Raw genomic sequence first — 13,760 nt, 5'->3', positions numbered from 1 at the left:
CACAACTCATCTGTTAAAGTCTAACTTCAAGAAAGCAAAGTAACTTGCTCAATTAGGCAAAATTAATTTTAGGTGGCATACTTTAAAGAGACAATGTTGAAGTGTAGACTGAAGTAGACTTGAAAGAAACTTTTGATTCTAGAATTCTTGAAGACTAGCTCTTGGACCACCATCATTATGTATCTGAGGAAACTGAGTCTGGGACTTAGCCGATGTGCCACGCAAATTGAACCTTGCACAGACTTTAGCCATGTCATAGGAAGGAAGAATAGAGTGCTTGAACTGTTTGTGGAGAAGTTCTTCTCACTTTTACTTCTAGGCCAAGTGTCCTTTGGTGGTTTTATTGTTAGGCCTTTAGGAAAATGAAACTCATCCACACTGTGACCAGGAGACAATGCTGAGAGATAAAAGGCTGAGAGCCAAACCTTCTCTCTGTGGACTCAGTTCTAAATGTGTGGCAAATAATTTCTTTCATGAGCAAATATATTTATCTCTCTCTTTGATTTTAAAAGCTAGGTTACTGGAAAGTCCAATCATGTGAAGAGAAACTTAAATATATATGTAAGAAAAAAGGACAAAAAATGAATGACTCAAGATCTGATAAGATGTGTCCTCCAGATGAGGTATGTAAAATCCCTTAATTTTGCTTAAGCAGAATTACAACTTCTTGGTTAGAGATGGTAGTTGAGACCTTAACAATTTGGATTTGCAAAACAGAAGAGACAGTAGCTTCTGTTCATTTACATTACAGCAAGCCAGAAGACAGGAGTCATAACATACTGGTGTTCTCACACAATGAAACAAGACATGCTTTTGTGGATTTCTATAAAAATGTGAACAATTAGGGATATAGCTCTGTTGGTAGAGTGCTTGCCTCTAATGCCCAAGGCACTGGGTTCAATCCCCAATGCCACACACACACAAAAAGTGAATGATTACTATCCTTCATATTAATATCCTGGGCTGGGGCTGAGTGGCAGAGCAGCTGCCTAGCATGTGTGAGGCACTGGGTTCAAGCCTTAGTACCACATAAAAATAAACAAATAAAATAAAGGCATTCTGTCTATCTATAACTACAATTTTAAAAAAAAAAAAAATACTGATATCCTTACTTCCTCTACTGATATTATTCCTGTTGAAAAATGATTCAACTGCTGGGTGGTTGGCACACACCTCTAATCCCTGGAGGCTGAAGCAGGAAGATTGCGAGTTCAAAGCCAGCCTCAGCAAAAGTGAGGTGATAAGTAACTCAGTGAGACCCTGTCTCTAAATAAAATACAAAGTAAAACTGGGGATGTGGTGCCCTTAAATTCAAAAATAATAATAATCCAACCAACAATTTTTTTTTCTGTTTTGCCCTCTCTCCTACAGAGAGATGGCCTTTATTGGTCAGCTCTAACAAATGAACTGGTCTCCGTCTTTCATTTCTTGTTTACCCGTCTCTCGTTCCTTGCTTTCCCTTCAGTAACAGTGTCCACTTTATGCTGAGTATAGCCCTTGCTGTTCTGCCACTGAGACTTATTTTTAAAAATCCAACAATTGTTTTATGGTAGGCCAGGCCCTAGGGGTAAAGAGGATTATGCCACACCTTCTGTTTGGCACAGTCTTACAGAGGTCATTTATGAAGTTGCAAGCCACCCTCATCATGTATGACTTCACTGGCCATGTCCTCAGTTTGCACAACTTGTAAATGTTATCAATGTAGCAGAACTTGATTGTCAGAGGGGGACACCATCAAGTGCAGGAAACAATGTGATGCTATTTCTACTCTGATTTAGGGCTGGAAGAGACATGGAGAAACCTGTTACAAGATTTACAAGGATGAGGTCCCTTTTGGAACAAACTGCAATTTGACCATCACTAACAGGTGTGACCATCAGTAAACCTGTACTAGTAAACTTTTAACTCTGAGTTCTTATACTAAACAATCTGCCTGAGAAAATGGGGCATCTTTAATTCAGTGATTGTGAAACATTTGCCAAAGTGGTTCTTCTTTTATAGATTTGAGCAAGAATACCTAAATGATATGATGAAAAAGTATGACAAGTCTCTCAGAAAATACTTCTGGACTGGCCTGAGAGATGCAGACTCCCGTGGAGAATACAGTTGGGCAACTGCTGGTGGAATAAAGCAAGCTGTGACATTTTCCAACTGGAATTTTTTTGAACCAGGTAAGTGTCTGAGCCTGAAAAGGAGTAGAATTAGTGAGTAGTGAAATAGCATCCCTCCCAAGTGTTCTTCATTTGTGTTTGGAACGTGAGGGGATTGATGATCTCAGAACCGGCGACTATGAAATGATCCAATGAAAGAAGTAAGAAAACTCAGGTCTCCAAAACCATCATCTAACAACTCAGAGATAGAACCACCAGTGTGAGGGTTTTGTTTTTGTTTTATCTTTTTCTATGTAAGATTCAAACAGAATCTAGAAGCATCATTGTGAAGCACTTCACATTTTCATCTATTTGCTTAACTTCACTCTCCAAAACTGAATGTTTATTTCTGTTATTCTTAGAGAGTAAGAATAAAGAAGAGACTATTTTGTACATAGTTTTAATTTATTTTTTTAATTCTAATTTGTTGTATATAACAGCAGAACACATAACAACTCATACTACACATATAGATCATAATTTTTCTTATCTCTGGTTGTATACAACGTATATTCAAATCATTCATGTCTTCATACATGTACTTAAGGTAATGATTACCATCACATTCCACCATCTTTTTTACACCCCTTGCCCCCTCCCTTTCCCTCCCTCCCCTTTGCCTTTTCTAGAGTTTGTCTAATCTTCCCATACTTCCCCTCCCAACCCGACTATGAATTAGCCTCCTTATATCAGAGAAAATATTCGGCTTTTGTTTTTTGGGGATTGGTTAACTTCTCTTAGCATAATATTCTCCAACTCCATCCATTTACCTGCAAATGCCATGATTTTATTCTCTTTTATTGCTGAGTAATATTCCATTGTGTATGTATATATGTATGTATGTGTGTGTGTGTGTGTGTGTGTGTGTGTGTATATATATATATATATATATATATATATATATATCACATTTTTTTTAATCCATTCATCTACCAATGGGCATCTAGGTTGGTTCCACAGTTTAGCTATTGTGAATTGTGCTGCAATAAACACTGACGTAGCTATGTCCCTGTAGTATGCTGTTTTTGAGTAGATCAAGGAGTGGGATAGCTGGGTCAAATGGTGGTTCTAAGTTTTTCAAGGAATCTCCATACTGCTTTCCATATTGGCTGCACCATTTTGTAGTCCCATCAGCAATATATGAATGTGCCTTTTTCTCCACATCCTAACCAACACTTATTATTGTTTGTATTCTTAAAAGCTGCCATTCTGACTGGAGTGAAATGAAATCTCAGAGAAGTTTTCATTTGCATTTCTCTAATAGCTAGAGATGTTGAACATTTTTTCATATATTTGTTGATTTATTGTATATCACATTCTGAGAAGTGTCTGTTCAATAACCCACTTATTGATTGGGTTATTTATTTTTTTGGTGTTTAGCTTTTTGAGTTCTTCATATACCCTAGAGATTAGTGCTCTGTCTGTGTGCAAGTGGTAAAAATTTGCTCCCAAGATATAGGCTCTCTATTCACCTCACTGATTTTTTTTTTCTGAGAAGAAGATTTTAGTTTGATTCCATCCCATTTATTAATTTTTTATTTTAATTCTTGCACTATAGGAGTCTTATTAAGGAAGTAGGGGCCTAATCTGATATGATGGAGATTGGGGCCTACTTTTTCTTCTGTTAGATGCCAGATCTCTGGTTTAATTCCTAGGTCCTTGATCCACTTTGAGTTGAGTTTTGTACATGGTGAGAGAGAAGGGTTTAATTTCATTTTGTTGCATATATATTTCCAGTTCTCCCAGCACCATTTGTTGAAGAGGCTATCTTTTCTACAATGTATGTTTTTGGCACCTTTGTCTAATATAAGATAACTGTAATGATGTGGGTTAGTCTCTGTGTCCTCTATTCTGTACCATTTATCTACCAGTCTGTTTTGGTGCCAATACCATGCAATATTTGTTACTATTGCTTTGTAATATAGTTTAAGGTCTGGTATAGTGATGCCACCTGCTTCACTCTTTCTGCTAAGGATTGCTTTAGTTATTCTGGGTCTCTTATTTTTCCAGATGAATTTTATGACTGCTCTTTCTATTTCTATTAGGAATATCATTGAGATTTTGATTAGAATTGCATTAAATCTGTATAGTGCTTTTGGTAGTATGGTCATTTTGATAATATTAATTCTGCCTATCCAAGACCAAGGAAGATCTTTTCATCTTCTAAGGTCTTCTTTAATTTCTTTCTTTAGTGTTCTGTACTTTTTGTTCTAGAGATCTTTCAATTCTTACTCCAAAAAAAAAAAAAAAATTGAAAATATTTAAGGCATTGGCAAATTTCTAGAGCCATATGATTTGCCCAGATCAAATCAGGATGATATAGACAATTTAAACAGTTGAATTTCAAGTGATGAAATTAAAGATGCCCTCTACCAACCTAGAGAAGCCCAGGACCAGATGGGTACACAGCCGAGTTCTATAAGACCTTTAAAGAAGAACTAATTCCAATACTCTTCAATTTATTTCAGGAAATAGAAAAAGAGGTAGCACTTCCAAACTCATTCTATAAGGCCAATATCACCCTGATTCCAAAACCAGGAAAAGACACATCAAAGAAAGAAAACTTCAGACCAATATCTCTAATGAACATAGATGCAAAAATTCCTCAATAAAATTCTGGCAAATCTCACACAAAAACATATCAAAAAGATAGTGTACCACGATCAAGTGGGGTTCATCCGAGGATGCAAGGTTTGTTCAACATAAAGAAATCAATAAATGTAATTCATCACCTGAATAGACTTAAAGAGAAGAACCATATGATCATCTCAATAGATTCAGAAAAAGCATTTGACAAAATACAGCACCCCTTCATGTTTAAAACACTAGAAAAACTAGAGTTAACAGGAACATATCTTAACATTATAAAAGCTGTCTATGCTAAGCCCCAGGCCAACAGCATTCTAAATGGAGAAAAATTGAAAGCATTTCTTCTAAAAACTAGAACAAGACAGGGATGTTCTCTTTCACCACTTCTGTTTAACATAGTTCTTGAAACACTGGCCAGAGCAATTAGACAGATGAAAGAAATTAAAGGTATACAAATAGGTAAAGAAGAACTCAAACTATCACTGTTTGCTGATGACATGATTTTATATCTAGAAGATCCAAAAAATTCCACCAGAAAACTTCTAGATCTAATAAATGAATTCAACAAAGTAGCAGGATATAAAATCAACACCCATAAATCAAACTCATTCCTATACATCAGTGATGAATCCACTGAAAGAGAAATTAGGAAAACTACTCCATTTACAATAGCCTCAAAAAATATAAAATACCTGGGAATCAATCTAACAAAAGAGGTGAAAGACTCATACAATGAAAACTACAGAACAGTAAAGAAAGAAATTGAAGAAAACCTCAGAAAATTGAAAGGTCTCCCATGCTCCCGGATAGGCAGAATTTATAGTCAAAATGGCCATACTACCAAAAGCATTATACAGATTTAATGCAATTCCTATTAAAATCCCAATGAGACCATTTTTTCATAATCAGGAAACTGGAGCATGGAGAACTCCCACAAAATTTGTGACACATGGTCATGACCATCAATGTGAGTATTGTTAATATTAACAAAATCATTTATTTACTTACAAAAGTCAGAGGATACAGACATCAAACTTGGTTAAATCTCACTTAAATCAGAAATATTCTAGCAGGTAAAACATAGATTTCTTTAATATAGACTCGGCCATTTTAGAATAAATGTCACATCCATCCTTGATAAGCTTCAGTGGTTTGAGAGGGCTCAAGAAGTAGCCACCACCATGGTGTCCTTCGCTGTGTGGTCAGAAAAACTTCCATTAGGTAGATAGGTGGGCAGAACAGGGAAGACGCAGCACACCCATCCTGGGTGGTGTGGCGTTATTTTTCTGAGTTCCTTGTTCCTCTTGTTGCCTATAGGTAAATATGAGACCATATAGCTTCTCTGTTTGGTGGGATAGAAGTCATTCTTGTTCCTTTCAGTGTATGTGACTCTTCTTGTATTCTGTTCATTTCAGGCAGAATTATAATTAAACTATTTTTCACAACATTGAAATTGGATCATGTAAGCTTATAATTAAAATAATACTTGAAATTGGGACTGCCCTCAAAATTGGTGACACATGGTCATGACTACCAATATCATGCTATAATGGAAAGGAAGTATAGCATAACTTTTTGCCAGACAAATCTGAGTTCAAATGTCAACTTTTCCTCTCATTTACTATGACTAGGGTTAAGTAATTTAGTCTTCATTCGAAAAGTAGATCTGAGGGCTGGGAATGTGGCTCAGTGGTAGGGCAAGTGTCTAGCATGTGCAAGGCCCTGGGTTCAAGCCTTAGTACCACACACACACACACACACACACACACACACACAAAATCTGGTAATTCAAACTACCTTTTTAAAAAAATTTTTTTAAATTTGTTCTAATTAGTTACACTCGACAGTAGAATGTATTTTGATAAGTCATACATAAATGGAGTATTAACTGCTCATTCATCTGATTGTACATAATGTAGAGTTACACAGGTCATGTAATCATAAATGCACATAGGGTAATAATGTCTAATTCATTCCACTATCATTCGTATCCCTATGCCCCCCCACACTTCCCTCTGTCTAGTCCACCCATGACTGTCTCCTTACTATGAATAAGCTGTGCTTATCAGAGAAAACATTCAACCTTTGGTTCTTTGGAATTGGCTTTTTTTGCTTAGCATAATGTTCTCCAGTTCCATCCATTTACAAATAATAACAATTAATACCAATATTATGGCATTAATACCATAATACCATAATTTCATTTTTATTTATGGCCAAGTAATATTCCATTGTGTATATATGCCATGGTTTCTTTATCCATTCATCTTTTGAAGGGCACCTAGGTTGGTTCCATAGTTTAGCAATTGTGAATCGAGCTGCTGTAAACATTGATGTGGCTGCACCACTTTAGTATGCTGATTTTAAATCCTTTGGGAGTGGGTCAAATGACTAGGTCAAATGGTGGTTCCATTCCAAATAAACTATCTTTTAATGTTGTTATGAACAAATAAAATTATGACTGTCATAAGATAAATACTAAACAAATATGTTTTCACATACCTCCTTCTGTCTTTATTGTCCTCACCCTTCCTTTGGATCTGAATCTGACAGGGTTTTATTTTGAAGTGAACTGAATTGCTTAGAAACTGCTCAAAGTTTTTTAAGCGAATTGGAACCATTTCCCTGCAGCATAGTGGTTTGGGATACCACCTTGGAAGCAGATTGCTTTGGGCCAGCTGCTTACTAATAGAGTGACCTTGGACAGGTTACTTCATCCTCACTTACCTCAGTTGTGGCTAGAATCCACCCTCTGGTTTGTTGTCAGAGTTAATTAGGCTGGGTGCAGTGGTGCAGGCGTGTAATACCAGCAGCTTGGAAGGCCGAGGCAGGAGGATCGCAAGTTCAAAGCCATCTTCAGCAATGGTAAGGTGCTAAGCAACTCAGTGAGACCCTGTCTCTAAATAAAATACAAAATAGGCCTCAAGATGTGGGTCAGTGGCCAAGTGCCCCTGAGTTTTCAATCCCCAGTAACAAAAAAAAAAAAAAGAATTAATGAGCTTAATCCCTAGAGTGGTATCTGATTGGGAGTCAATACTTCTCTATAATACCTACCACCACCATCATCATCCATCATAATCATTATTCTGAACAATATCTTTCTTTCCTCTTTTTCTTCCATTGTTTTTTCTTATTTTTTCTCCCTACTTTGTCTCAAATAAAGAGAAGAAATTCATGATAGAAAATGTTTGGACTTTAAAATTTTAATTAAACTTTCCCATTCAACCCTAGCGTCTCCAGGTGGGTGCGTGGCTATGTCAACTGGAAAGTTTCTTGGCAAGTGGGTGGTGAAGGACTGCAGAAGCTTCAGAGCACTTTCAATTTGCAAGAAAATAACTGGACCCCTGGAGCCTGAAAAAGCAGCCCCCAAGCCTGATGGCCCTTGTCCTGAAGGCTGGCATGGTTTCCCCTCCGGTGTTTCTTGTTACAAGGTAAAGCGGCATTCTCACCCAGTCCTTCAGTGATATCGTCTCTGCACTATCCTAGTTCATGTCTTTGTACAAATTATGTTCCTTGCCATAGACATATAACCTAAAAAAGTGTTTGGGAGCATAGAGTCCTTGGCAGGACATCTGGAAACTTTGGTGTCAGGTGTTTCAATCCCACACTCTGCACATGTCCTCCCCCAAAGAGTAGGGCCAGAGCCAGAACTGGCCCTCTGCCTGGCTTCTCTCCTCCTGAGAGTTGGTGGGCTGCCACCATGCTGATGCAATGCTTGTGATTCTCGTATCCCTCTACTTCTTGTCAAATAAAGAGGTTCATCCCTTCTCATTATGGGAAAAAAATGGGTCATTCAGTCAGTCAGTCCCACAAACCAACCATTAGATACTACCCCAAATCTTAGTAGCAATGACAGTGTTTAGTCTCAGGCTCATAAATCTTGGGGTCAGCTAGGGTTTGACTGATCTAGTTTGAATGGTCAACTCTATTTCCAGCTGCAGGTCAGCTATGTGGGACTCCCTATGATGACTTGGGGCCTATTGCTCTTTCTTCACTCTAGGGCTCAAGCCGAATGGGCAGCCTCTCTCAGGAGACTGTTTCTTGTGGCAAATCACTGGAGCCCAAGAAGGCAAGCCTAAACACATAAGCACATCTCAGGCCTCTGCTCACTTTAGCTACACTAGTATCCCATTAATCACAGAAAGGTACATCGCCAAACCCCACATCAAAGTACAGAGAAGTCTACTCCACCCCAAAGAGGCCATGACAAGAATGTGTCATCATATCATAGGGAACAGAAGAATTGGGACCAATAATTGGCCTACCAGTGCATTTTCTCTTCTTTTTTGAAATCATGATTTCTTTGACCTAAAATTAATCATTACACAACAAGGAAACAGTCCACAATGGCAGGTTTTGTTTTGTTGCCTTCTGTGAAAGTTCACACATCAGTACAGACTTTTATTTGCTACTTCCTGATCTGAAAATAGTCCTCTTCTTATGTAGGTATTAGTGGCTTGCATTCGAAATTATATTGTTAGCATACTTCTTTGCAGAATTCTTCTCCCAGAGCTTCCTTATGTACCCTTTACAGCCTTGACTACTGGTTCATTTTCTCTTTCAAAGTCCTGGGAATGCATTAGAACATGGTATCTTGTTGGAGCAGTTTACCAGCCTGACTGAGGTAGTTCATACATCTGACAATAGTGATCATCTTTATAGGCCTTTAGTTGACACTTAGAGCATGAAGGGTCCTTGACTCATTGTACACAGATTTTCCTGTGCCTTCATTATGAGGATCAGTTTCAGGTCCCATAATATTTTGACTATAATTGACTTTAAAACTATGAATACTTCATGATTATGCCAGAAAACAAATTAACATTATACTTTGTCAAGGCATTCCATGCAGAAAGAATTGTGAGAAAGAGGAACTGGGAAGAAGCTGAAAGATTCTGCCAAGCACTTGGAGCACACCTGCCTAGCTTCAGTCATATGACTGAAATCAAGGAATACCTTCACTGGTTAAGGGAGCAGTTCAGGTAATATTTCTAGAATGAGCTTCTGTGCTATATGTGATGTCTTGTAAATATTCAGATTAACATGTTATATTATCTTAAAAAACCAGTGCTTAGCAGTCATGCAATATCAAGCACTCTTATATGCAAGATACCACGAGAGATTCAGAGATGAGTGAGACACAGTCCCTGTCCTTTGTTCTAGTAAAGTTCAACAACAGTGTTAAGAAAAGTATGTAAAAAAAAATCTACAGCATAGATAAAGAGGGGCCTTGGCAATTCAGAGAAGGGAGGAAGTTTTCCTGGCAGGTATGATCAAGGGAAATGTCATGAGGAAGGCTGATTATTGGAGGGTAGGTAATATTTTAAAAAGTAAAATAGAAAAAGCCAGTGAAAACACAAGTCAAGGTGCTGAGAACAGAATGTACAGATGTGGGCAAGGAGAAATGAATCATACAACTTGGCTAAAAAATAAGATTTGGATACGAAATTGAGATTTCTTTGCTTATCAGAGAATGAGTTTAAGTCAATAAGTAAAAAACAAGTAAGTTAATTAGTCCCCAATTAACTTCATTTGTGAAGAAATTAATTAAGTGGTATAAGCCACTTATATTCCTATATACACAAGCATACAGATACACATATACATATAAATGCATACATACGTACACATACATTCAGAGAGGGGAGCAGCTCTGTAGGTCAATGCAGACCAACTAGTTAGAAAGCTAGTACAGCTGCTCTGGTGGAAGCCTGCATAGAGGAAGGGCAGTAAGAAAGGGAAAATTGGAAGTGATCATAGAAGTTATAGCCATTGTGATTTTAATGTTGAGGTAGAAGGAGCCTTCCTTGTCAATTTTCCTGATGTCTTTAAGGACAATATGGAAAAATATGAGCCAGGTGATGCTGTCTTGGAAAAAAAATTTCTAAGCTTTGCACACATCATAGTTATTAGGGTCATCAACTCCACAAAATGTTTTTCCTCTTTTCACTTTCTGAACTGAAGAAAGACCCAAAGCTGTCTTAAAAAAAAAAAAAAAAAAAAAAAAAAAATTCAGGGTATACCAGAGTAAATTATATTTTCCCAATTATTTTGAATCTAACAAAAATCTCAAGGAAAACAGCAAAAATTAAAATAGTTTGCCAAAACAAAGAAAAAGTTTAACTAGCCTTCTTTGGAATGTAGAAGATATTTAAAGACTGATATCTAAAGAGTTTTGAGGCAGAAAAAGCTTATAATATATTAATTTTAGTTTCCAATTAATTTCACTTGTGAAGAAATTAATTGAGGGGCTGGGGATGTGGCTCAAGTGGTAGCGCGCTCACCTGGCATGCGTGCGGCCTGGGTTCGATACTCAGTACCACATACAAACAGGGATGTTATGTCCGCTGAAAACTGAAAAATAAATATTGAAAAAAAAAAAGAAATTAATTGATATTAACCACCCATATTACCTTCTTGGAAAAAAAATTTCAAAGACAAATTCCAGTTAAGAGGTGAATACAAAAATCAAAAACACTTGAGTAGGGATTTCATTATAAAAGAATCAGAAGGAATAATATAACATTAAAACCTAGCCCAAAATCTAAGTAGTTGTAATAAATATAATTATAAAGACAGAACGAACTTATCCTCTGTCTTGAAAGAGAAATATAAGAATAATTTAATAACACCAGGTTTTTAACTGTTTATATAAATAAAAATTAGAATGTAGAAAGTTAAAACAGTTGTGAAAAAAATGAAAGCATAGTAAATTTCTCATTTTACCTGGAAATCGTATTTAGAAACATTGATTATGTAAATTTTTAAAGCTTGAAGATAATGTTTAGTACAATTTAAGCATATGTCCATCTATTGAATGTATAAATAGGTTGTGGTGGAGCCCATATAGATAAATATAAATAAATAAAATAATCAAGGATGAAATCCAACATAAAACAAGTTGGCAAAAGACCCATTGTCTGTTTTGATTAAGTCTGAGTATACAAATTTGTTCAATAATAGTATCCAATTCTACGTTGCTATTAAGAGACTTAAAAACAGCCCAAAGTAATGATGTTCTTTTCCTGGAAGAAAGGGTATACAAAGTGTTACAAAATTAAGACATTTCAATAAAAACCCGTCTCTTTAAAAATTGAAAAAACTGGCAATGAATCATATTACACTGCATATGAGTCAGTGTGAGTAGCTGGTGGCCCATTGAGATGTGACGTCACTGTTCAATTTGCCAGGGTCCCTAACTCATTACTTCTTGACCTCCTTATGATATGTGCTTGTTCCATATTAACTCAAATAGCAAATGAGTTAATAATCACAAGAGCCATGTGATCATCTTAATAGGCACTAAAAATGCATCTGGTAAAATTCTTATTCATTTCTGGCTTAATATATATACTTGATATAGTTAATGAATACAATTAATATATAAGTTCTTTCTGAATTAAAAATAGAAGAGTAGTTCAAACCAGTAGCCATATCACAATTAATGACAAAGTATTATTAAATGAACCTCTGCACCAATGGCAGATTCTCATTCCCATTATAGTTGGCATCAGGCCCGCAATCACTTGACCCAGTGACTGGACAAGGGATCAAGCTCTTAGTGCCATTTCTAAAGGTACAGCTACTGGTCTCCCAAGATCCTTGAACCCTTTTATGAAGAGTGAGAGTCTTTCTAAATATTTTAGTTAATCCCCATATCTTGAATAATTTAAATTTCACTAAGGAGAGCTCATTTCTGAAATCATGCTGATTAGCAACTTCTATTTTCACTGACATAAACCCTTTCCTGACTTTCAGCAGGGGCTAATTACTACAGCCTCAGGTGTAGCTTTGGATCACACACATCCCTGTGGTGGCCACCTGTGGGGCATGGCTTTTTTAACACTCTACTGATCCTCTCTGAAGTGTGAATTTTGAGCAAAGCAGCCTAATGGCCCCAAGATCTCAAGCTTGACCCGCACAATATCACACTGTCTAGATAAAGCATTTGTAGTAAAATACTGATATGCAAACAAACTCTGGATTCTAGAATTAGTAACTCTAATTGGAACAGGGAGTCATGGGTAAGTACTAAGCAGTAAAGGTGTAGGTATTTGTGGGAATCAATTAATGGAAAACACTGGAATAACACATGTGATAGAAATGACTGCTAAGAGCCTCTATTACCCACTGGATTACACTAGGAATGTGTTCATGTTACACTAATATGAATGATAATTAAAGAACTTCTCTTTATTTTTTTAATCACACTTAAGCACTTCCAATTTAAAAATTAGTACAAGTTCATATGTAAAATTTGGAAACTATTAAAAGGGTAATGAAGAAAATAAGAATCACCTCAAATCCTAGTTCCCAGTTATAGTTAACATTTAGTGTAAATGCTTTCAATTTTCTTCCATTCCTATACATGTAGTTTTTATAAAATGATTGTCCACAGAATTACTATGTTTAATGTTTTTTTTTTCTAATCACAAAAATAATGTATGTGGAATTAAAAAACAGAAAAGCACAGAGGAAAGAAAACAAATCTCTTTAGGAATTATGTTTTATTTGTAGTCTTATCCTAGCAGCCAAAATAATACCACATTAAACAGACTGTGTTTCTTTCTTTTTTTTTTTTTAGAGAGAATGAGAATTTTAATATTTATTTTTTAGTTTTCGACAGACACGACATCTTTGTTTGTATGTGGTGCTGAGGATCGAACCCGGGCCGCACGCATGCCTTGTGAGTGCGAGCTACCGCTTGAGCCACATCCCCAGCCCCCAACAGACTGTGTTTCTGCTTAATAAGTATTCCATTAATAAAGAGATTGTTTCCCTGTGCTGTACTTAGAAAGAAAACATTCTAGAACCAAAAATGTAGCCATGGCTTAAAGGAAAAGAAGGAAGTAGACCCATTCATATTAGAAAATGACTCTAAAGCTTACTCCTTGAATGTATTAGCTTTTATTGCAGAAATTGACCTTTCTCAGCAAGAAGTCCATTGCCCACCCAAATTGTGTATTGCATGCCAAAGAGTTAAGTCAGATTACTGCTATACTTCTCACAATCTAAATTCCA

At 36.4% G+C, this 13,760-nt stretch overlaps 1 protein-coding gene across 2 annotated transcripts in view; it reads left to right on the top strand.

The window, feature by feature from the left end:
* The window catches only part of Ly75 (lymphocyte antigen 75), a 136,288-nt gene that overhangs the window by 33,291 nt on the left and 89,237 nt on the right, over positions 1-13,760 (top strand). For both annotated transcript variants that reach the window (XM_046462300.2, XM_046462299.2), the window contains exons 9-13: positions 513-623; positions 1,779-1,867; positions 2,002-2,171; positions 7,971-8,170; positions 9,579-9,721. In XM_046462300.2, coding sequence (XP_046318256.1) covers positions 513-623; positions 1,779-1,867; positions 2,002-2,171; positions 7,971-8,170; positions 9,579-9,721 — 713 coding nt within the window. The remainder of the gene's footprint in view (positions 1-512; positions 624-1,778; positions 1,868-2,001; positions 2,172-7,970; positions 8,171-9,578; positions 9,722-13,760) is intronic.

This window comes from Marmota monax, unplaced genomic scaffold, assembly GCF_021218885.2.
Source record: "Marmota monax isolate L192 unplaced genomic scaffold, Marmota_monax_Labrador192_F-V1.1 WCK01_AAM20220418_F8-fsc00129, whole genome shotgun sequence".
NCBI lineage: Eukaryota > Metazoa > Chordata > Mammalia > Rodentia > Sciuridae > Marmota > Marmota monax.
Note: the sequence above shows the minus strand (reverse complement) of the source record. Positions and strands in the feature narration are given on the sequence as shown.